Source organism: Apiospora kogelbergensis, assembly GCF_038363985.1.
Source record: "Apiospora kogelbergensis strain CBS 113332 chromosome Unknown utg000002l_segment0_segment0, whole genome shotgun sequence".
Lineage (NCBI taxonomy): Eukaryota > Fungi > Ascomycota > Sordariomycetes > Amphisphaeriales > Apiosporaceae > Apiospora > Apiospora kogelbergensis.
Window position 1 is genome coordinate 3226612 of NW_027117419.1, and position 23107 is coordinate 3249718.

At 53.9% G+C, this 23107-nt stretch overlaps 12 protein-coding genes across 12 annotated transcripts; 4 read left to right on the top strand and 8 right to left on the bottom strand.

Moving 5' to 3' along the window:
• Window positions 1-487: 487 nt before the first annotated feature.
• On the bottom strand, window positions 488-1914 carry PG998_003952 (uncharacterized protein; the record flags this gene model as incomplete). Its single annotated transcript, XM_066870770.1, has 3 exons — window positions 488-787; window positions 868-1564; window positions 1637-1914. 3 exons carry the CDS (start codon window positions 1912-1914, stop codon window positions 488-490), a joined length of 1275 nt encoding a protein of 424 aa, XP_066734520.1.
• A 1495-nt stretch (window positions 1915-3409) lies between these two features.
• Window positions 3410-4613, bottom strand: PG998_003953 (kinase-like domain-containing protein; the record flags this gene model as incomplete). The annotated part of the gene is made up of 2 exons (XM_066870771.1): window positions 3410-4299; window positions 4379-4613. 2 exons carry the CDS (start codon window positions 4611-4613, stop codon window positions 3410-3412), a joined length of 1125 nt encoding a protein of 374 aa, XP_066734521.1.
• Window positions 4614-5630: 1017 nt separating this feature from the next.
• Window positions 5631-6545, bottom strand: PG998_003954 (O-methyltransferase; the record flags this gene model as incomplete). The annotated part of the gene is made up of 1 exon (XM_066870772.1): window positions 5631-6545. One exon carries the CDS (start codon window positions 6543-6545, stop codon window positions 5631-5633), a length of 915 nt encoding a protein of 304 aa, XP_066734522.1.
• An 871-nt stretch (window positions 6546-7416) lies between these two features.
• PG998_003955 (cytochrome P450) lies at window positions 7417-9112 on the top strand (the record flags this gene model as incomplete). Its single annotated transcript, XM_066870773.1, has 4 exons — window positions 7417-7491; window positions 7558-7980; window positions 8031-8397; window positions 8460-9112. The coding sequence occupies 4 exons, from the start codon at window positions 7417-7419 to the stop codon at window positions 9110-9112; spliced, it is 1518 nt and encodes a 505-aa protein (XP_066734523.1).
• A 743-nt stretch (window positions 9113-9855) lies between these two features.
• Window positions 9856-10950, bottom strand: PG998_003956 (uncharacterized protein; the record flags this gene model as incomplete). Its single annotated transcript, XM_066870774.1, has 2 exons — window positions 9856-10606; window positions 10667-10950. 2 exons carry the CDS (start codon window positions 10948-10950, stop codon window positions 9856-9858), a joined length of 1035 nt encoding a protein of 344 aa, XP_066734524.1.
• A 1252-nt stretch (window positions 10951-12202) lies between these two features.
• On the top strand, window positions 12203-12975 carry PG998_003957 (uncharacterized protein; the record flags this gene model as incomplete). The annotated part of the gene is made up of 3 exons (XM_066870775.1): window positions 12203-12370; window positions 12428-12720; window positions 12801-12975. The coding sequence occupies 3 exons, from the start codon at window positions 12203-12205 to the stop codon at window positions 12973-12975; spliced, it is 636 nt and encodes a 211-aa protein (XP_066734525.1).
• A 128-nt stretch (window positions 12976-13103) lies between these two features.
• Window positions 13104-13798, top strand: PG998_003958 (uncharacterized protein; the record flags this gene model as incomplete). Its single annotated transcript, XM_066870776.1, has 4 exons — window positions 13104-13212; window positions 13309-13423; window positions 13494-13686; window positions 13766-13798. 4 exons carry the CDS (start codon window positions 13104-13106, stop codon window positions 13796-13798), a joined length of 450 nt encoding a protein of 149 aa, XP_066734526.1.
• A 620-nt stretch (window positions 13799-14418) lies between these two features.
• PG998_003959 (S-adenosyl-L-methionine-dependent methyltransferase) lies at window positions 14419-15700 on the bottom strand (the record flags this gene model as incomplete). Its single annotated transcript, XM_066870777.1, has 3 exons — window positions 14419-14879; window positions 15011-15097; window positions 15301-15700. 3 exons carry the CDS (start codon window positions 15698-15700, stop codon window positions 14419-14421), a joined length of 948 nt encoding a protein of 315 aa, XP_066734527.1.
• A 503-nt stretch (window positions 15701-16203) lies between these two features.
• On the bottom strand, window positions 16204-16789 carry PG998_003960 (uncharacterized protein; the record flags this gene model as incomplete). Its single annotated transcript, XM_066870778.1, is given in 2 exon segments — window positions 16204-16492; window positions 16512-16789. The coding sequence occupies 2 exon segments, from the start codon at window positions 16787-16789 to the stop codon at window positions 16204-16206; spliced, it is 567 nt and encodes a 188-aa protein (XP_066734528.1).
• A 1055-nt stretch (window positions 16790-17844) lies between these two features.
• PG998_003961 (SET domain-containing protein 5) lies at window positions 17845-19099 on the top strand (the record flags this gene model as incomplete). The annotated part of the gene is made up of 3 exons (XM_066870779.1): window positions 17845-18421; window positions 18474-18600; window positions 18655-19099. Coding segments are annotated over 3 exons (1149 nt in total), but the record flags the coding sequence as incomplete, so codon positions are not given.
• Window positions 19100-19226: 127 nt separating this feature from the next.
• Window positions 19227-20155, bottom strand: PG998_003962 (uncharacterized protein; the record flags this gene model as incomplete). Its single annotated transcript, XM_066870780.1, has 2 exons — window positions 19227-19855; window positions 19921-20155. The coding sequence occupies 2 exons, from the start codon at window positions 20153-20155 to the stop codon at window positions 19227-19229; spliced, it is 864 nt and encodes a 287-aa protein (XP_066734530.1).
• Window positions 20156-21177: 1022 nt separating this feature from the next.
• Window positions 21178-22942, bottom strand: PG998_003963 (aminotriazole resistance; the record flags this gene model as incomplete). Its single annotated transcript, XM_066870781.1, has 3 exons — window positions 21178-21425; window positions 21536-21783; window positions 21855-22942. 3 exons carry the CDS (start codon window positions 22940-22942, stop codon window positions 21178-21180), a joined length of 1584 nt encoding a protein of 527 aa, XP_066734531.1.
• Window positions 22943-23107: the final 165 nt, after the last annotated feature.

A 23107-nucleotide genomic window follows, 5' to 3' on the forward strand; every position in this document is an offset into this window, starting at 1 on the left:
AGGTAATGGCGGATGCTGTGCTTCAATAGCCACAGCCATTAGCCTGATTGTACAAGGCATCATGTATTAGAGGCTCACTAGCAGTGTGTCTCAGCCCGCTTTTCCTCTCTATTGTATGATGATGTTCATGGGGGATGATGGGCCGATGGCACGATGGCACGATGGCATGATTTTGGGAAGCAGGGATTGCCGTAAATGGCATTATTTACCGAAGCTGCGACACACTGGGCACATAGATCACCGCGTCAGGATCATAGATCTCAAGGTAACGACCTCATTCATAGAATGCTTCTAGCCCCTATCGACCGTTATATCCTGATCACTAACACGTCCAACCATGCCCTCGTCGTCATCGGTGACAATGCAGCCCGCCAATGATTCCTAACATAACAATTCCTAATAGCTCGTAGCTGTAGGCCATAAAAAAGCTCTGACTGGCAGCCGAGATTGGAGCTTCTCGCCTGTGCGCGTAATCTCAATAACCCTACTATTGGCCAAGAGTCGCCACCAAATGCCATTTGTCACTCAACTGACCTCTTTTGAAGTACCTCGTGCAGAGATAGGACCACTGCGCCGTGCCCGACGCGATCCTCTGGCAGCATTGCACATACTGTCGGATGTGCTCGTTAACTACCTCGTCGTCGGTCCAGGGCAGACGCGTCACGGCCTCCTCGCAAGACCGGTGGTGCTTCTGGATGAGTGACTTGACCTTATCAATGGCGGCGTGGATCGAAATGTCCTCGGCATTGACAAGTAGAAGGCATAGGTTCTCGAGCTGGCCCGCGCGCTGAAGATGTAAAGATTAGCAACAGCTTCAGCGAGAACACTATGAGATGGGTCAATGGATCCAGTAGAGTGGGAACTCACGAATTCTTTCTCCAAGCTAAGAATCTCATTCACGAGGACAGACAGCTTCGCGCAGCTGAGCACGATGCACTCGACGGCCTCGTGCTCGACGATGTGGTCCGGGAGCTCGAAGTCCATGGCGTACTCGATCTGCGTGACCGAGGGCCGGACGCCGATGTCGTCGCACCGGATCGCTAGGTGGTACTGCGGGTGCGGCAGGCGCTCGTCCTGCCGCACCGCCTGCTGCCTCGCCACGCCCTCGACGTACTCATGCAGCTGGCGCCGCATGCGCTCCGTGGTTGTCGGGCCCATCTCGGGGCGCATGGTGGCGAGGATCTCGTAGAGCATCTCGACCGTGCCTGGTGACCCTGCGGGCGCCGTGAAGTTGGCCTGCAGGAGGTCGGGGTGCAGGCACTCGTCGATGCATCGCAGTGTCTGGTCACATATACGACGTGTGCCGGCCTCGTCGCCCGTCAGGTCACCGCCGGGGTCAATCTCATCGTCAAACATGAAGATCTGCGAAATGTTCGTATCAATAGTTTGCCAACACGGAAGCTGCAGACGCAGGCTGAGGCTAAAAAGCGAGCTTACCCAGTAGTTGTATTTCGTCAGCGTAATCAGCTTCTCCTTGCTGCAGTCTGCGTAGAAGACGCTGGAGATTATGACGTAGTCGCCCTTCTGCCTTTGCTTGCTCTTCTTCGCTTCTGGGACATTGACTCTGGGTCCGAAGCGTTAGCTAACATTGAAACATAGTGGTGTTTTCGGGAGGTCATCGTCAAGTGCCACCTACTTCTTCAACCATTCATCAATAATTGTATTGACCTCGTTCAATACACTCTGATCATGTATTTTCTTGAACCAGGACGGCATAAGACTCATCAGATTCTCCACATGAATGGTCTCGCCTGTGCACCTCTGTACAAGCCTTTGGCGCTCATCTTGTGGTTTGGCAGCGAGCCCGGAGACACTGAGAGTTGACAGATTATCACTATAGGGAAATTTGGGCTCGAAGGTGATTGGAGAGAGCGGTGGGAGAAGAGAGGTTGTCGTAGCTGTATCGGTAGCCATGATTGGTTCGACGGATGTGATGTGGTAATTAGGAAGTGAGGAGTTGAAAAAGGAACTCAATACGCCGGGAACACGGGCATTATATCGTGAATGGTAAATATATGCTTGAATACAGCATCGTGCCTGTATTGAACTAGCACGTATCGTGCCGTATCTGTGCGGATTCGTGTAGAACTCGCAAAATAGAGTCGAGCGAGCAATGACCCTTTCCCACTCTGGGAACACTTCTACCATCTTCTAACCTCCCATAGTTTCATAGCCAAGTTTCCCCATTCCATCATGCCACCTGCCCAGTTTGCTCAGAACTCAATCTTCGGGCATTGTGCGCTGATTGGATGTTTCCAGTTGATAATTGGATATAGACAGGCCCTAATGCATCATTTATAGAGTTGCGGGCTGTGGCGAATGAAAACTTATAGACCTTGACTCGAGTCCGGAAGTCCCGGAGCTTATCTCTGTACTAACGTACTTCCTTACCTCGGCTGTCACTGGAAGAACCGGGCTATAAACTTGCGAGTTGCGAGCTGCAAGCTTCGACTTGGGACTAGATAGGGACGTAGGCGTCACTTGTGACTAACACAGGACAAAAACAAAAGCACCAGCAGGGTGGCCTGTATTATAATACGATATAAACAGTCCTTATCCATCATTACCTGTGTCAAAGGGTATTGGATCTATCGAAACCTGCTATAGAATTGAAACATTTCTAAAAAAGAAAAAAAAGGAGAACCTGCCAAAGTGCACAGGGCCGGGATGTGGAAAACCTGGAGGCCTTAGACTCAAAGGAAGAGTGAGCCCTAGTCAAGTCTGACTCGCTCTCCTAGCCTAGCAAGGTAATGTTTCGAAACCTGAGCTGCAACACCAAATCATGTAAAGACTGCACGTCTTTACCAGTTGACAAGTTGAATTAATGGATCGCTCAAATAGGAAACTCGGATGGCATCAGTTGATCCACCGCCTTGTAGACACGAACAGGATGGTGGCGACGAGTTGGCTGAAGATAGCCCCCTTTTTTACTATCCACGGCCGAATGCTAGCCAAATAGCAGCGGGCTGATCGCTTCCCATATACGCAATGTTTGGTGATCCCGGGTCTAATCTTGTCTGGAAACGGTCTAGATTTACAGTATGCACTTAAGAAAGCCCCATTTTATCGTTTCCCCCTTTCCCCAGCCCTGTTTCCAGCTCCAATAAAGATGGCAGAAGTCAACTGTGCAAGGTGCTTGAATGTGACCTAGGATCGGTCCTGGGGGACAGGGGACCGATACGCATGATAGCAATGAGACAAGACCTGATGGTGCCCCTCGCCTGAATACGAATCGTACGAGACAAGGGCCCACGAGGTTAGGTTTACTATAATAATCCACTCATTATCACAGGCACGTCCCATTGGTAATTACGAAGCCACTCATTGTGGTTTCTATCGCTTTAGCTGACTTGTAAGCATGGGTGTTAACATGCAGGCTCCGATGCCCAACCCTCACCCCCTAGCCCTGCTACAATGTGAGCACCTTGTGGTCAAGGATAGCCGTAAGGAACCGCTCCGTAAGCGCCCATATGTAATCCTGGGGCTGCATGCTGGGCTGGGCCAGACAAAGCACATAGCCGTGGAGCAGGTGTCGGCGGTACTGAAACCAGGCGTCCTCCCACTCCACGCGGGGGCCACCCTGGGCCTGCAGGGCCTCGATGTATGCTCGTACCAGGTCCTGCTCGTGCACGCGCCGGTCCTCGATGGCCAACGCGCTCGACACGAAATACGCCAGGTCGTGGAACCCGTTCCCGCGCGACACCGTTTGCCAGTCCAGGAACCCGGGCTCGCCCTCGGCCGTGGTGAAGGTATTGACGACGTGGGTGTCACCGTGTACAACGCATCGGAACGAAGAGTGATCCTCGCCGTCCGCTGCTTTCCACAGCGCCTCGAATGCCGCCACAATCCGTTCCCGGTCCAGTAGCACGTCCAGATGATCTGCGAACCGCCCACCGTCCGGCCCGCCGATGTTGCGCGCCGCCACGGCCGCGAAGGGCTCCGGCTTGATCAGCTCCTGGAGGATAGGGCGCAGGAAGCCACCGAGGGGGCCTAACCCGCGGCACCACTGCGTGGACGAGTCGTCGGGGCAGGCGGGACGGCCCTCCCACGTCTTAGCGTGCAGAATCGCGAGCTGCTCGACGCCGGCGCGCACGCGGGCCGCGGGCCAGGCATCCTGAGGCCGGCCAAAGCTGCAGCCCCGCGCCGCCAGGTCTTCCAGGACTACGATGCCCTGGCCAGTGGTAGTGTCGACGCCGGCGTAGTGGGGGCGGGCGAGGCGCTGGCCCGTAGCGAGCAGGCGCGGGGCTAGATGGTGGTAGAACTCGGCCTCTCGGCGGTACGTAGCTTGAAGGAGAGGGCCTAGGGCCGCGAGGTCGGGGATTCAGGCCGCCTTTGAAGAAGATGCGGCGGGGGCGAGTAGGAGGAGTAGCAGCAGTACCATCTGAGGAGGTAGCGGTGATGGTGTCACTGTCGTCCGCGTAGGCCAGCTGAACGACGAGAGAGGAGGAGGAGCCGTGCGACGCCGAGACGATCTCGACGTCGGTCACGGGGGCACCGTTTAGTATCTTGGAGCACCAGGTCGCTGCCACTTCTTCGACCATCAGTGGGAGATTCTCTGCCTCGAGAGAAGGGGCATGACTCTCGTGAGTCGCAGTGACGTGAGTAGCTAGCATGGCTATTCGGATGCGTTGACGGTGTGATAGTGTACTATGACGGGATGGAATGACAAATGGGTATAAGTGATAAAGAAGTGTTCCGGGAGGTTCACCAATGGGGTTTATACTATGTTTAGTCTCCACCAAGACAAGGTAGTTAGAAATGTGTTATAGACAATTACTATATACGAAGCCTCCACAATTGGGTAGCTAGTATGCAGTATACGACAGGGATGTTATACTTTTCCTACAATTACTAAAAGCAATAATGATGTGAGTTAAAGTTACCGTTCGACCGACGGCCCGGACCTCACACAAGCATTTACTAGTGCGGCGACTAAGTGGGTCTCCTATTATTGTCTTATGCAGTATTAATTCCCTGGGCTCCGGCCTTATACCCTTAATTGCCAAATACGGACAGTGATGAGAGTTCGGCGCAGTACTTGCTATCCAATATAAACTCTGTAGAGATCACTTGTAGGGGAACCTGCAATTTGATTGGTGCACACGCTGGGTCCGCATTATTGGCGTTTTGGGGCAATCAAGGGGATACTTCACTTTGAACCGAAGAGCAAAAAAAGAAACAAAAAGAAAAGAAAAGAACATTTGCCCCGAAATTGCCGCACCACAAGCACTGCACACACTAACGCGTCCATTTGCCCAGTCTATTTATACTATGATTTCATCTGCCTCTATGGGATCAAGATATACATTGTTTAAGAGTGATAGAAGAGACGGGGAGGGAGTCGCTGAACTTGTCGAATATATTAAATATAGTGACGGTATAGGATGAGTGCAGGGTGTGTCTAGGGGGATAGGTCGCATTAAATGCTGCCTGTAAACCACTGGTGTTTAGTGAGAACAACTGGAACTAGCTAGTACGGGGTGTGGTTTAGCGCGAATAAGCTGTGGCAGGCTCTTCTGTCGCACTGGTATGCCGATATCCAGCGGTGCGCGCCTTCGCTCAAAACTCATACCGCAAAACATGCCCCGCCACGATGATATCGCCCAAGAGGCGCACCACGATGGCGCACATCAGCGGCGAGTGGCCGATGACCCAGAAGAACCAGCGCAGGGGGCGGGCAGGATGCCGCTGTGTGGCCCCTTGCTCATGAGGTCGGGGCCGCCCGCGTTCTCGACGAAGCGCAGACGCTCATCAAGCAGCTCTAGGTGGCGTGGTTCATCGATGGCCCAAGTAAGGCGCGCGCCAGTCTTCCGCATCACGCCGGACATGCTCTGTAGCCGGAATGTAAGGCTGCCCACCGCGTCGAAGATCAGGGCGCCCGACGAGAACCGCTGCAGCAACCGCCGCAGCATGGCCAGCCCATCCCGCTCTGGCAGGTACATCGTAAGGCCCTCCATAATGATGAGCGTGGGCCGGTCCGCCGGCACGTCGTCGAGCCAGCCTGAGTCCGTCGCCGACACCCCCATGAGCCGGTAGTCGACACCCGGCGCCGGAGGCGGCTGGGGGACCAGCTTGCGTCGCAGGTCCACCACGTCGGGCAAGTCCAGATCAACCCAGCACACATCCGCCGTAGACTTCTGAGACCCGGCCACGGCCCCGGCGCCGCCACCCCAGCGCAGCCGGAGGCAGCGGCTGTCGAGCCCGCAGGCTAGGTGGATGACGGTGGCGCGCGGGTGCTCGTCCAGCCAGGACTGGGCCCAGCGGTCGAGGATCAGGGCGCGCTTGCACGCGAACGCGCACCCGAAACGGCCTGATTGCACGCGCCTGAAGTCGTAGTCCTTCACCTGGTTCAGCACGTGCAGCGCCCACGTATCGTTGAGCAAGGGACGCGCCAGCACGGCATCCCGCGCCCGCGCACACAGTGTCGTGAGGTTGGTCTGCTGCGTGCCGGTGAGAGTGATCTTGGACCCCGGTACTGCTGTGGCTGGTTCACTGCCACCTGCCGTCTTGGCCTTGGTGTTCTCTTTGCTGTTGGCTTGTGCCATGTTTGTTTATCTATAGGTCTCAGCGTGTAAGAATAAGATGCAGTGAAGGCAAAGTAAGTGCCGATACCAAAGTAGGGGTCACTACCTACCAATTCGAGTTTTCTTTCTTTTTTTCTTTCTATATTCTCTTATCAATCTCATCTAGGTCAGTTTCAGCATTTTCATCCCAGCTAAATTTGAGTTTGACAAATATTATCCTTTTCCACTGATACTAAATTTTCCGCCTATAAATGAAGTTCATCAATAATGGCATTTTTTTAGTTGAAACTACTTTCTAGAGACAGCCACGTTACGTGATATATGGAGAACAACCTGCAAGGGTTCATTCGACGAGAAAGGAAGTTCATACAGAGAACGCCGGGTAGGTAACCGGGGCCTGTGAACCTTATCTTTCCGAGTGGCCTGATGTATGTACGACACGACGTGTCACGGCGGACTGTATGGCCTCCGATGGCATTCGGAATGTACCGCCTCTGCGCCAGTTACGCAAAAGACTAGTATATGGAGCCGGTAGTCTTCGTATTGCTCTCACATACATACAAACGAGGTCAGGGGCAGGCCAGGTTAGATCAGGTTTGTGACACAAGAGGTTCGTGGTTTTGGCATGATAGGTTGGATGGCAGTGTAATAAAGTTTACAGAATACAGAGGGATGCTTTTGAGTTCCAGAGCACTGCTGGTCAGTTGAATTCTCGTCAGATGGAATAGCCCTTCAATCTCTGTCACCACCCCCCCTCTCTTTCTGCTTGTCTTCCTCTCTCTCTCTAGGTACAAATATGCCAGAGTTCTTTCTGTTTTTATAGGTACACAGATGTAGGAGATCTGCTAAAATATTTTCTCTTATTAAGTGCACCTCACTTCGATTGTCCCACATGGCTGCTGTGCTTAGTACACTGGCGTCACGATGCCCGTCAGCAGGCCTTTTGGCCATCTCCATCTTTGGACCTGTACGTTGGAACACCAATAGCCCAAGACATCCGCGCGTCTAATCACACTGACACCTGTGTTTCCAGTGGGTGATCTACTATATTGGCTTGGTTATCTATCGAGTCTACTTTCACCCACTGTCCAAGTTCCCAGGACCTAAACTGTATGCCGCAAGCTTCTTTCCATTTCTCTGGCAAAGCATGCTGCAGGGAGCATTGACCAAGGACATGCTAAGGATGCACGCCAAATACGGTCCTGTAGTTCGAGTATCGCCGAATCGCTTGATGTTGGATGCAGCGTTGGGATACCCGCTTGGGTATGACCGGCATACTGGTCAAGATGAGTGGGCCAAGATCCCGGCCAACTATGGCTTCAAGAAGCCCACGGCCCTTATATGTGGTCCACGGGAGGATCACAGGCGCCAGCGACGGCTACTATCCCACGCGTTTTCCTCAACAGCGCTTAAGGAGCAGGAGGTATACCTCAAGTATTATATCGACCTCCTGATGGTTCGGCTCCGGAGCAAGCCGGGAAGGATGATCCTATCGATGTAGTAAAGTGGTTCAACTTCGCTACCTTCGATATCATTGGCGAGCTCGCATTTGGCGAGTCTTTTGATGCGTTGAAGAACGGGATGTTTCAGCCCTGGATAGCCAACATCTTTACCGGCGTTAGGGCTGCCCGGTTGAGGCAGTTTTATGATCACTACACGTTCCTCCGGCCCTTTATGCCCGCGTCTACAAAGCAAGATATGAAGAACCGGATTGAGGATTTCCGTCTATCAAGTCTCAAGGCAGAGAAGAGGTTAGCGCTTAAGGACAATACCCGTAGCGACTTCATGACGTATGTCCTACGCCACTTCGATGACGAGAAGGGAATGACGCCAGACGAGATCAAGCTCAACTCTCGTACCCTCATCGCAGGCGGTAGCGAGACCACCGCTACAACTCTGTCGGGCTTCATCTTCCATCTACCGAAATCCCCCAAGCTTATCGGGCATTAGCCGACGAGATCCGTGGTGCATTCAAATCCGAGGAAGAAATCACTCTTAGGACTACCGATGAGCTGGTTTACTTGGATGCCTGTATAGAGGAAACTCTACGCGTCTACCCGCCGGTCGGAGAAGTCCCAGGCCGATTTTGCCCCGGGGCAGAGATCGACGGGAAATGGGCACCCGCAGGGGTAAGTCAATCCTGCCCCTATGAAGCCCTGGCCAGAAGCCTGTCTCCCTCCTTTCCCGCTTTCTCCAATGAGTTCGGTAGACCGCACGCTAACCACGGAGGAGATCGACAGACTATCATCGGAATTTCGAACTGGGCGTCTCAGCGGTCGCCGCTCAACTTTCGAGACGCCGAGAATTTCGTGCCGGAGCGTTGGCTGCCGAAAACACACCCCCTCTATGACGCGCGGTACGAGTCCGACAACAAGGGAGCGTTCCGGCCCTTCTCTGCCGGGCCGCGCGACTGCATCGGCAAGAACCTCGCGTACGCCGAGGTACGCCTCGTCATAACCCGCCTGCTGTGGAACTTCGACTACGAACTCGCCGAAGGCCAGGACGGCTGGCTCGACCACCAGCGCGTCTACAACACCTATGAAAAGGGCCCGTTGTTGGTCCGGCTACGCCCGCGGCCTCAGAAGTGAGAAGAAAGTGTTGGATGTGGTGAAGGAATGGATGGCAGTCCTGACTTGCCCTAGTGAGGCACGGAGATTGCAGGCTCGCACCACAGTGGCCATGTCGACGCAGCTAGACACATGTACATGTAGCCAATTAGATACCTATCCTAACTCACTTAGACTGGCATGTCTACTAGACTTGCACATACACACAATCCATTGATCCATTGATCCGCGTACCCCGGGAGGCCTCCGAATCGGTACTCTACCCCTGTCAAAATCACCAGGAGCAGAATGCAAGGCTTATCTTCCGGCCACCTCCTTGAGAACGGCCATGTCATCGAGCGCCCAATCAAGCCAGAGCGCACACTCCTGGTCTGACTTCTCTGGGCCCAATGTTGTGGAGCCAATGCTACGCCCAAGGTTTGGGAATGTCTGTGTAACCGAAGACTGCTGCCCTCTGGAATTTCAGCTACAAGACCAACCTTGAACTGGTTACCAAGACCATCTACTTGGAGGTCAAAGCTATTGGAGTGGATAGCCAAGCAGCCCGGATCCAACATCATGCTAGCCGGCACCTGGCCATTATGCTATGAAGCTTCTGAGTCGATTCGAGGGATCGCTGAGAGGCTTGTACGAAGGTGGGACGAGGCCGTTGAAGAGGACCTCAAAGCTAGTCCAGCAATCCTGAATGCATGGACAGCAAAGAATGGAAGCCCAAAGAGCAGCTGATCCAGTCCGCGTAGGGACTAACACCCACTAGGCCATAACTAAGCCTCAATGACAGCTCTCATCTCATCGCTCATGAACTCAAAGTCCTCATCATCTTCGTCCACCCCTTGCTCCTCTCGAGTCAGCTTCTCTTCCTCCTTGACCGCATCCACATCGGCACCGTGTTCCAAACAGATCCGAGCCGCATCCACGTTGTCTGACAGGACAGCTTGGACCAGCGCCGACGTCGGGTCTGCCCCTGCCTCGAACAGCGGGGCCAGCGCCGGCAGCCATGGCGAGCGTAGGGTGATGGCCGTGTGGGCAGGCGCGTGGTCGGAGGCGGGTCCGCCGTTGGCGTCGGCTCCCCTCTTGAGCAAGGCCGTCAGCGCCGACATGTTCTTGTGCACCACGGAGCAGTTCAGGGGTGACCCGTTGTCTCGAATCCTTTGGTAGTCGAAGCCCAATTTTCGCAGCGGCTCGTCCTTCACCTTGTCGACTTCGAAGCCGTGGTTGTCGAGGAGATGGTTGATCATGGCCTCCGTCTTGCCACCAACCGAAGCATCCTCGTCGATTATGCGCGGGACGTGATGTAGACTGCGGCTGAGCGATGGGTCGGCGCCTCGTGATACAAGCCAGTCGAATGTGTCAATGTCCCCTCGTGCGGCGACGTTATTGAGCACCCCGAGAGAATGGTCGTACCCACTTCCTGTGACCAATACGCCCCCAGTCGTACGTTTGCTGTCGGGCTGGTTGATGTCAACGCCCTGGTCAAGAAGCCATTCTAGAGCTTCCCTCGAATCGACGACATCCCTGGAGAGGAGATAGAGTGGTTAGATGCAACTCCAGATGCTATTAGCGAGTTTCACTTACTCGAGAACCAGGTGGCCGTGGCGTTTGATGTCAAATCCGTAGCGTGAGAGTAGCTTCAGCTGATCTAAAGTCGATATTCCCCGAATGTCCAATGACGACGGATCTGCACCAAGTTCCAGCAGGCACTGCATCACATCCGTGGATAAGCGAGGAGTTCGACCATTATCGCGACTGTATTCCCTCAGAGCCTCGGTGACATCGTGCTGACTCAGATTGTTTGCGGAGACCAGGTGGCGGATGACGGTGACGTCACCGTCTTTACAGGCCTTGATGAATACGTCCATAACTGTCTGTTGGTTCGTTGAAACACGTATATTGTGTTCTGAAGTAGGATGAGGCGGATTGGAGAAGGCTGTGAATGGCGAAACTGATGTTATTTGACACATTGGGTCTTCAAGGCATCAACTAATTGATGACTTTCTTCGACCCCACGTTTCATGGGAAAGTCAGCGAATGCCCCCATCTCATTCTCAGCTTCTAATTGGTGAGAATTTGTCTATTTCAAGAAAGGATTCTAGGTGTAAGCACAACACAGGAAACTTGCCAAGGTGAAGGAAGGGCGGCCTTCTATAGACCAGGCAGTGAGCCCCATGTGATCTCGAAGTTTGACAGAAACAGCCGTATTCACCTCAACAGCCTGCAAATTTCATATCAGGCAGCGCTAGCTTTCACGATGCGCAACCACCAATTTCGATGGCCGCGTATCAGCCGGGCTAAGATCCTTTGGTTTTGACGCCCGGTGATGGACTGTTATATATCCTTTCAGGGGGTATAATACTATCAAAAAGAAAAGAAGCTCTTTCAGGGGCGACAATACACTAGGCCAGATCAGACAGGTTGCACATTCGCTCTCCTGACAAGGACAGAAATAGACGCGGCAGCTTCGCGTGACGAGCGCCGAGCCTCCAGGATGTGCGATAATGGTCAGAGTTATTGAGTATACCCCGGAGGTTTTGCTACGCTGGCGAGACGCTGGCGAGAGCGACGAATATAAATTATATGCCGCCCAGCCGTTCTTTTGTCTGCCAAGATAGCGACCAGAGCAGCTTCACTAAATACGCCCGCTCTCATTACTTTTATTCTTATACCCACATAACAATGCGTGTCTGGTCGGCAGCCTTGCTCGGTGCCTTGGTGGGTGTGAACCTCTTCGCCGAGGCCAGAGTGAATACGAGACGAGAGCCTCGCAACTTAGTTGCCAGAGATGACACCCATGGAGACCCCATTGACGGAGACCCCATCGAAAACGCACATTGCATCTACAGCAAAAACAACCACGAGGGTCAGTTCTATATGTGGCCGAAGCGACGGCTTGTGACTGTATAGTGTTAATTTAGTGTACCATCAGGACCGGGCCCTTCTAAGAATGCCAAGCGATTTGCCCTGCCCAGATCGGATGTCCATGGGAGACGAGACAGCATCCTCTTTCCTCGAGCGGGAGAGAAGAAACCCTTGGAAAATCCTAAGGACGACAGTGACAAGGCCTTTGAAGAATTCGTGGTCAAAATCCAGGAAAAGGGGCGAGACCAAAGCGATATGCAACTAGGCATCGTTCCTAGCGATAATCAGATTGACAACTGGCACGTCGACTACAACGGCGCACAGATACCCATCGGCGCAACTGGTGTCTGGAAGGCGTTTGGCGACAAGCCGATGGATTATGTCACATTTGGTCTGCATGGTTGTACTGCGGCGGTTGTCACTGTAAGCAAACGTCACCCACTCTAGCACTTGGTGACATTCCTCTCATGAACTCAATAGGGGCCCGGAGGCCTATGGCTGGGCCACTGGTGGGAGACGGCCGAACAAGAGAACGGACCTAGTTCGCACCTGAAGAAATACGTTCGCCAAACGACCGGTAAACTGATCCAGGGCAAACGCGGAAAGAAGGAGTTCACGGCTGTCGCCGTCGATATCTTGGATCAGTTGACTCCCAAGGCAGAGGAAAAGAACCGCGATACTTGGCTGAGCATGAAAGACCTGGCCGAGAAGAAGGACAACCCGTTCGCTGACCCCAAGAGCGTTAGTGTCTGGTACATGACATTGGCCAAGAAGTATGTGCTCCATTTCTGGCCTGGACAGAAATTCTTTATCTACTTTGTCCAGATACTGACCGTCCCGCCCCTGTACACAGTCTCCAAGATGATTCGCGTCAGTACGGTGATCACATCGATCTCTTCAAGACCAAGTTTGGCAGCATCTTCCCGGGCTCCGCCTACTCTGAGAACACATACAAGGGCTATAGCAAAGAAGACTACGAAAAGGGAGAAGCCGCCTATGCAGCCACCTATGCCCGAGATTCTCCGTAAGTGATAACATCTACGCTTAGCCGCGTGAAAGTAAAGGCTGACCATATCTACACTGGCGTATAGTGGGAACCGTTACGGTGCAGTATTCCCCTTATGACCACGATGGTGGTGATGATGGCTGTACACCCATGGCCCGCGTCCGCGTCTTCTATGAGAACAACAAGAAGGCCGTCATCGACAAGGAGTGGCCCGCCACCAAATCGCAATTGGGCAAGCGCTTTGTGCCAAGGGCGGAATGTGAGTTTTACCCCAATGAAAAGATCTCGAAATCTTTCCTCTTCCAATTTCGCGCGTCCCTAGCTTTCCACAAGTGACGCTAATCGCGACCCGCAGGCAACTCGTCCAAGGGCACCTGCAAGCTCGACGTGACCGAGATCTGGACCTGTGAGCCGGCGGAGTCGAACCTGTACGCGCGGCTGACCATCACGAGCCCGGACGGCAAGAAGCTGTACTCGACGCCGGGATCGACGAGCAGCCCGGGCGTGCCGATTAACGACGCGCACCGGCTGGAGCTGCAGAAGGGAGGGCATGAAGAAGCCGCTGATTGTCGTCGGCGAGCACAACGGCGACTATGTCCAGTTTTACTACGACGACGTCGCCTGGACCACGCCCGGGTCCGCCGGCACCCGCTACGGCAAGGGCGCCGAGTGCAAGCTGAGCGGTGACAACTGGAATAAGGACGGGCCCGGCCAGTGTCCCACCAGTGCTATTGTGAGTTTCGCTGGCCCATCCGTCTCTTTTCAGTCCTGCGTTGACAACACAAAATGCTAACTACGTTTCTCTCTGCCAGACGAGGAAGTTCGAGTGCAAGTACCCTTGTTAAGATACGAGAGGTTGTTTCGTGAAGGATTGCTTCGCTAGTTGTCAAGTGTCGCGCTGGAATTTGGGTGGTGGCACCTTAGGTGGATTTACAGAGTATTTTATTTGGATATAGCACCATTTGGATTTGATTACTATTTCTCTTTCTATAGTAGCACGTTATAATTTCCTACGTGCTCAATACTCCCTGTGTATGAGCAAAATCGACAAGCGGTTCTGTCATTATTAGCGTCAAGATTGACGTCCTATAACACCACTTTATCTCTGACTACGATGCTGCACCTGATGAACCAACTTGTGTCATTCTAGCATTATCACATTCTTTCCACAGAGATATAAATCTCAGTTTAGACCTTACGTACTAGCACTCAACTACACAGACGTGCAATTGGCAAACACCATGGCAAAATCTCCGAAGATCAAGATTGCGATAGAAATAGATTTTCCTCAATCCCCAGATGCAGAAGCGGAACATTCACGCGTGGCAACTGTCTAGTCATTCATGAACCCCAGCTTTATTAGACAGGCGAAGTCAGTCACGAACACGGATAGATAAAAGCATAGCTAGCGGGATATGTCGCTGCCACCCTCATGGTAAGCGATGTGCCAGCGGCATAAATCCACCTACCCCTGTGGGGCTCCTTCCTCCGGTGGCTTCTGGCCTATTACGACAACCAGCAGGATATAAAACTGGTTGTTCCTGTCCGAAATCTCCAGCTTGACGTTGTTTGCCAACTCCTCGTATTCCAACTCAGACATGCCGGTCCTGAGGAAGATGGGCTTCGCCACCTGGAGGTCGCCCGTGCGGGTTTTGACCAACTGATAGCTGCCAGCCAGTTTCAGTTTGGGATTGGACGGCCATGGGCTCATCGGGATCGGGATGAGCTGTTCTTGCACATTGACGAAGCCAATCTCTTCCAGCCACTGCTTGTACTTGCGTGGACATTGCAGATCCCTCCCAAAACTGGCCATCGTAGACAGGAAGCTCGTCACGTAGTTATACCAGGCCGAGCCTTCTGCAGTGCCGCCGTGTCGCATAGGCTCCACGGACTGGTCTACGTATTCGATCCATCCTCCGGGGTTCACTGTGCATGTCGTATAAAGATTAGACTGAGACTCATCATTCTATTAGGTACGAGGGTAAGGCAACCCTCCTACGACCCAACGATGGCAAGGTGAAGAAAGAAGGGCATCGGTGTCCTCAAGAATTACTTACGATTCTCGAAGGCGTGACGCATAATCGTCCTATGATCTTTAAAGCAAGTGACCACATAGCGAAGATGCACATAGTCGAATTTGTGATCTAGAGCCATTCATTAGCTTGTCAGCACTGTATCTAAAATGTTACCCATTCGTGCATGACGACCCGAACGTTGGGGACAATGCAGGGATTGTGTTAGGCGACCGTCGATCAGGTTTGCTGGTACAGCGCCAATCAGATTGTCCCTGGGGCCACCGAGACACTAAAAGGGTACTGGTACACAGGAAGTGGAAGAAGAAACTCACCGTAAGTCCAGGGATCTTCCGAGTCCTCGCGGACGAAGCTGCAGTTGGGCACCGTCTCCTCCATATCCGGCTGGATCAGACTCAAGTCGGTGCCAATGACCTCGCTGTCGGGGTTTTCAGCGGCGTAATCGAGCGCCCAGATGCCCGTGCCCGTCGCAATGTCGAGGACGTGCCTCGGGCTCTGCACGGGGGCGACGCTGAGCCGCTTGTCCAACAGGACCGAAGTCATCTCGTGCTGAAAGTCGAGGCGGTCTTGCTCGTCGGCATCGTTGGGCAGGTAGTACGTGTCTTCCCGGTACGCCTGGTATGTCCGGCCGCCCACGCCCACTTGCGAGGCCGGGTCGGAGACGGAGGAATTGGACACCTCGCGAGGACTGTCGAACAACGCTGCAGGGTCCATAGCGGCTTCGGGCGGCAACGCGCGCGCTTCAAGTCAATGGCTGCGAGTGCTATGTTTCGTGGCGTTGCTCAGAGCAAAAGCGGTAAAGAATGAAGGCGTCCCAGCCCCATCGCAGAACGAGAGGGCGCGCGCAAGTGGTGGTGTCAGCCAATGTACAGAATCTCATATGCAGGTCAATTACCCCGCTGCATCACACCTACATAAGCTGCGCCGCTGAGTTACTTGCGCATTAGCTACTCTGGGCACTGCGCACCTGGGGGTCGTGGTAACTGATGATTATCGTAACAATAACAATTCGGGCTTCGATATATGCACCGCCATCTGTTCGCATGCTTGTAATCGGCGAATACACTATACGACAATTACGAGGTCTCGCAAGCTAGGGATGACAGTGTATTGCATAGCCTGTAACTAGATTGTAGGTTATGTACAACGAGTGATCGGCAGGTTCACCAAGCTGCCGAGCTTGTCACCTCTACCTGGGACAAAGTCCCCCAAGGATTTCAGGCCAGGCTGATATGTCCTCTGTTGTTGATATATCTCTGCTTGTACCAGATGCTCGCGGCCTCCAGCGACTGGAACAATGCCAGTGCATACTCGAATATGAGGATGGTAAGCCAGATGTTGCGCACCCATTCCTGCACGTGCAGAGGCCCGTCGATGCACACGACGCAATCGATGGTTTTGTCTTGCGATTGGATCATGAAGACCAGGACCAACGTGGCGAGCACGACGTCCAGAAACGCCAGCGACAGCTTGGCAGTCAGGGGCGCAAAAGAGGCCGTCGCCGTTCTCGTCATGGTCGCCGTACGCGAGGATGGTCTTGCCCCGCACCGTCACCTTGATGGGGAAGGGCAGCCCGTCGGCCAGACGCTGCAGGTGGGGGTGCACAGCGACGGCAACGACGCAGACGACGTTCCAGGCGACAACGACCCAGGACACGGCGAAGGCGGCGCGAACCTCGGAAAACTGGCGGTAGAATTCGCCGATGTAAGACTGGCCGTTGAGCAGGGCGAAGACGCTAAAGACGAGCAGGACAGAGCGCAGGATGGCCACCAGCTGGAGGCGCGGGGCTAGTTCAGACGCCATCGTTTAGGACGTTTAGGGTGTTTAGGAACTGGGGAGGGAATCCGGGGTCTGAACGTTTAGGGCAATTCCCCCGGTCTGGTCCAGCAGTGGTAGGCAGATAAAGTTGCGATTGAGAATCTAAACTTATTTCTGTTGTTCTTTGGCATGTATGGGGAGGTGAGGTTGGTTGGTTGGTTGCCTGGACCTGAGACTTGTTTCTACTTGAATAGACGGGAAATGGCATGACGTAACATGCCGGCCTGGGTTTTGGGTGGCATCGCATGGCCAGATCCGGCTGCTAACCCCCCTCTACCCTCAGGCATGCGCGGTGCTGTTTCAACTTTTCCTACATCGTAACCAATGATCAGTCAGCTTGAGGGAGACCCTGTCGAATGCCTGACAGTGCTGACACATTTGACACCTCCGATCAAGCCAGCAACTCGGGACACGACTCTGGAGGTCTGGATGCTTCCAAAAAGCTTGCAATGTGGCCTGCGTTTCGAAACGTCTCCGGGGTGACATCGCTTGTCAAACGCACGACCGGAGACATCATGCCCACGAGCCGCTTGACATCAAACTCATCGCTTACTAGTTGCCGGCTGAATGATGCCCCCTAAATGTGCATCCTGGCTCTGAACGGGCCCCGAGAACGCCGTAGATATAACCATTGTCCTAATAGAAAGTCCCCAGGTCAGTTTTGGTCTGTAAATAGATTAGGGGTCACTGTTTCAGTATGCGCACGAAGTACGCGCGGCTCACTTGTTGCAAGCTCCCCATATCATGGGGAGCGACATGTCCAAGTCCCATGGACGAGTCTAGATTTACCAGGGCAGTGGGAAACATCCATATTCAGATGTATTTATCTGGCTTGCCGCACTAGATGCACGTTGTCCGAATAGATTCAACCCACAATCGTCGCCATGAGAGAATCCCTTACTATATTTGCGCTTCTATGCGTGCCGCTTACACAAGTTCACTGCCAGCTTTTACCCACTTCAGGCCAACATGATAGCCAGCTCTTACAACTTGCCTCGTCGGCAGGCTCATTCTGCCCCTGGCACCGGAACTCCTTAGATCTAACTCCAGAGTGGGTGGCGACTGAGCGCTCCCCATTGGAGCTAATACCCGGATCCTGTGTCGGCAACGTATCCAAGGAGATATGCGCCTACCTGGGCCCGGCTTTCGCGGACGGTCGAGGCGTCGCTTTTGTGACTAGCGCCAAGAGAGCAGCCCGGCTCGCTCAGTCAACTTCATTGACGGACCCTTCGGTTCACAGTCAGATCGAACGGTTGAACATGGCTACCAATCCGAACTGGGAGATGCAAAGGATCCCAGGAAAAGGGATGGGTGTGATTGCAACGAGCCATCTCAGCTTGGGTGACCATATCATGACCTCCACTCCAGCATTAGTGCAGGATAATGGAAATCTTGAGCTATCAGATGACGAAGCAACCGAACTACGAGCACGAGCAATCGAACATCTTCCCCCGGATTTGAGATCGTCCTTCCTGGAATTGACCACCCACGATGATGTTACCTCCTTAACAGAGCGAATTGATAAAATCGTCGAGGTCAACTCATTCGAGCTCGAGACCGTTGGGGATGTGGAAAACGACGAGGGCGACATGAGCTGGCTGGCCGTATTCCCAGATAGTGAGTACTTTCACCGATGACTGAAGACCACAAGCTGATCAAGGCCCGACAGTTTCGCGGCTGAATCATGCGTGCCGCCCAAATGCTCAGTACTACTTTGATCCTCTCACCATGACCCAGAACGTACATGCGGTGAGAGACATTTACCCCGGAGAAGAGATCACGGTCTCCTATATCAAGTAGGTCGCCGCAAGTCCGCGGATCAATGGAGACAAGAGTTGACCCAGGCGCAGTGGCTTCCAACCGTATAAGCGACGCCAGCAGACCATCTCGGACATGTGGCACTTTGGATGTACCTGCGACTTCTGCGCCAGGAACAGCCATCAGATCAAGGCTTCGGATGAACGTCTTCGACAGATAACGAAGCTCCTCAAGGACCTGAACGACCACACTCGACTTTCGAAAGCCACACCACAAACTGGCGAGTTACTGGTCTCGTTATACCGCCAGGAGAAGCTGTGGTACGCCATGTACGAAGCGTACACATTGGCAGCCCTCGAATACAACTTCGTCGGCGATGCGAAGCTGGCAACCATGCACGCCAGCTTGGCCTTTGAGCATGGTCTAGCGAGTGTTGGACCTCATGATGAGAACGTCGTCAATATGCGAATGTTGATCAAAGACCCACGGAGACATTGGAGCTGGATGCATCGCATCAACAAGCGTGAAGCAATCTGACCGGTAATCAGCTCGACAGCAAGACGTAAACCCCCTTACCATAATAATAATAAACGTCAATTGCCACTGTTCAATCCGAATTGAAGAATATGTGTCTGCATTTGTGGCTATCTATCTACTTCGAGACCTAAGCCGAGAGGAACTCCTCGACCTTGGCAGCGAACTGGTCTGGGTCCTGAACAGGGGCAAAATGGCTGACATTGGTCAAGGTGACCCTCTTGCTCCCGGCGATCCAGCCGTTCAGCAGCGCCGGCTCGGCCAGAACCACGGCTTCCTCGTACTGCCCATCGGCGATGGTGACCTTATCCCCGAGCTTGATCTTGGCGAAGTCAGCCTCGGCCCAGTTGGGCTGCGTCGACTCGAGGGTCTCCACGGCGGCCGCGAAGGCCTTCAGGTCGCCATTGGGCTGCAGCGCCGCGTACTCCTTGGTGGCGCGGCCGATGAAGGCGGCGTACGTCTTGCTCGAACTGAACGTCGCGTTGGTCGACTGCGGGCTGTGCCCGCCGCCGAACGCGAAGGCCCGGTCCACCAGCGTGCTGTTGCCCGCGTCGAGCAGCGCCGCAAACGTCCCGATCGCCATGTCGCTCCACCCCACCCACGCCGCCTTGGCTACCCCGAGCGACTCCAGCAGCGCCGCGGCGTCGCTCGCGTACAGCTCGTACGTGAAGGGCGTGCTGTCCATGGTGCTGCGGCCGTGGCCGCGGGTGTCCATGGCGATGACGCGGTGCTTGGTCATGAGGGTCTTGATGACGTCGCCTATCGATTCAACGTATTAGTATGTTAGGGGCTCTGGGAAATGAAGCCGTGCGCTGCTTATTTACCGAAGTAATCCGAGTTGCCGAAGCCGCCGTGCAACATCAGAACGGGCACCTCGCCAGCTACGGCGGTGCCGAACTCGGCATGCCAAATCTTGACACCATTGATCTCGGTGAGCTCCCCAGCTGGATTTCCAGGCAGTTGGGGTGTCGGAGGAAGCGTCTCCCATATGGGTGTGGTCTGCGCAGCGGCCACTGCTGCTAAGCACGAGATGGCGCTGGAATAGATTGTATAACGCATTGTGACAGTGCTGGAGTTGGGCTAGAATCTGAAACAGGGGTTTTGAAAGAGAGTGTACTGTAGTTGGGATGTAATTGCTGTAAATAATGAATGTGCTACTACCGGAAGATGCAGTGGGTTGGCCAAATAGAACTACCAAAATGAGCGGATCTCGAGGGTATTTAAACATGCATCTTCTCCAATACTGTTCATCGAGGCTGGCCTTGGTGCCCAAGAGAATAGACAAGAAATTCGAATCCACGGAGAGCATTGAACGGGACGGGGGCTTAGAAAGTATGTCGGGATGAGCGGTTGCTGCCGAGTCAGGGCCCTCCAGGGGTACCCTGCTTGTCAATCTTGGGATGAAAACCTTAGTGTTCAAACTCTCTCTTAATAATACTCAGGGCCTGGACTCTCTCTGCTGAAACATGGGCGATCAAGGCAGGCTATTTTTGCTGTATTTCTTCATGGTAGTCAGGACTCTGGGAGCGATTAAGTCCATCATAGGGGTAAACGACTCTGTTACTATTCACGGCGCTATCCTCAGGACACCAATACAGGGTGGTCGGTGTAAAGAAAATGGGCGAACGCACGATACTTCTTATAAATATGTGTAAACAGGATTTCAAATGAACTATTGAGTCCGAGCTTCGGCTCAATAATAACCACATGGAAGCCATTATTATACATGCCTTCTCGAAATGGGCAGAGACAGACAGCGGGGTAACAAAAGACGGCTACTCAAGATGTGTGAAGACAGCCGTCGTCGCCCACCAGCACATTTACAAACTATCTATGTATACATCAATAAATCAGAATTTGCCATCGACGGGGATGTGGTCTAGTGGTATGACGTTTCCTTAGCATGCGCTCCCTCTCATCAGGGTAGACGGCATGGAAAAGGTTCTGGGTTCGATTCCCAGCCTCTCCAAGATTCTGTTTTTGCCAGGTTTGGCTATCTTTTTGTTGTTACTGCTTGCATGTGACATGTAGCTTTGGTCCTCGCAGCGATTCCGAGGCTTTGGCGGTGTATACTATATGGCCTAGTCGTTTTTCTTACCGACTGTACCGCCCTTCCTGAATCCAAAGTAGGAAATAAGTACCACCAACCCTGTGGCAGCGAAGATAGTCCAGAACGCCGCACGGTAGCCCTCCATGAGCGCTGCTTTGTTGTCGCCGGACTGCGAGTGCTCCGTGACGGACGCGGCGATCGCGGCAGTCACAGCGAGGCCGACACTGTTGCCGAATTGAGCAACTTCGTTGAAGACTCCACCAGCCAGCGACTGGAGCTCTGGTGGAAAAGCCTCCGAGATGACGAGGTTGGATGCCGTAAAAAGAGGACTGCCAACATGTCAGCTATGCCATTCTGACTCTGGGAACCGGACAGAAAAAGCGCATTACCATCAGGGTTCATAGGCGATAGTAGCAGAGCCCAGAATGGAGCAAACCAATAGTTCTCGCCCACGCCTATGGTGGCCATGAGAATTGGGGCAACCATCGTAATCAAAGCTGAGACGGTAGTCAGGGTCTGCACTTTGACACGGGAGATCAAATAAGCCGTCGCGACGTTGGTGAGGGCCCCCAAGATCGGATGGGGGATGAACCGGATCGAACTCTGGAGTGCACTAAGGCCTTCGATTTCTTGAAAGCTACATAAGAGTATTAGTATATCACGGTCGTAGACACCTATTCTGGGCCAAAGTCAATGAAAAGGACATACTAGAGGGTCGTAAAGTACTCTAAACCATTGAGTGCCGCCCAACAAAAGAACACACTGATACAAACTGACGTGAATGTCGCATTGCGCCAGAGCCGATTCGGTATCAGCGCGGGTCGCCCTTTGAGCGTCTGCCAGTGCATCCAGAGCGGGAAGGCGATGATGAGCGCCAGCGAGACGGCGAGGAGGGCCGCATTCTGCGCGTAGCCAATGCTAAGGTATGACGACGTGGTCATGGCCAGGACGTACATGAGCAATCCCAGTGCCGCGCTCAGCATGACAGCGCCGACCCAATCGATCTCGGCAAGGCGCGCCATCAGCGGCTTCTCGGACTGATGAACCGGCTTGTTGGGCAGCGACCAAATGGATGCTGTGGACAGGCAGAAGTTGATGCCCGCCATCATATAGTACGCCCAGCGCCAGCCGATGGTGTCGGTGAAGATGCCGCCGAGAACCAGGCCCAGCGCGAAGCCCAGCGGTTGGCCCATGCCGTTCATGGCGAACGCGACGTTGCGCCAGGTGCCCTTCTGCGGGAACGTGAGCGTGATGAGCCCCACGGCCGTCGGCAGGCACATGGCGATTGACGCCCCCAACAGCGTCCGGAGCGCGATGACCTGGGGCCCCGTCCGCGCGAAGCCCAGCGCGACCGTGAAGGCGCAGAATAAGTAGCTGCCCGTCACCCACATGGGCTTGGCGCCCGTGACGCCGTCGGCCAGCGCGCCGAAGATGAGCAGCAGGCAGCCCGCCGCCAGCGCGTACACGGCTGCGGGCCACAGCTCGAGCCCGCGCTGCAGGCCGACGTCGCGCGCGATCTGCGGGGTCGCCGACACCAGGATCCCGGAGCCCATGGTGTTCAGGAAGCTAATGCCTGCGAGCGTGGCGATGACGGTGATGCCTCGGACTTTGGAGACCTTATCGGTTGGGGCGGTGGTGTCATCCATGCCGGAGGTACTGGGCGACATGACCGGGACTGATGTGGGAGCTTCTTTTTGGGTGATGGCTACTGCTGGTATTGATATAACATCTGCCTCTGCGGTCCCGCTGGCTGGAACCCCACGATCTGCCAAAGGCGCCAACTCTATGCTAGACATGGTGGTGGTAGACGCCATTCTCGTTAGTATTAGGTTATGAGCATATCTACCAAACTATGAAGAACTAAAGTGCAGTATGTCTGTCTGAGGGCTCACAGTCCCGGTAATGCATCCTCGAGTTGGTGTTGGAAAGTGCCTTATGTAAATTTGCTTGTATTATTCAGC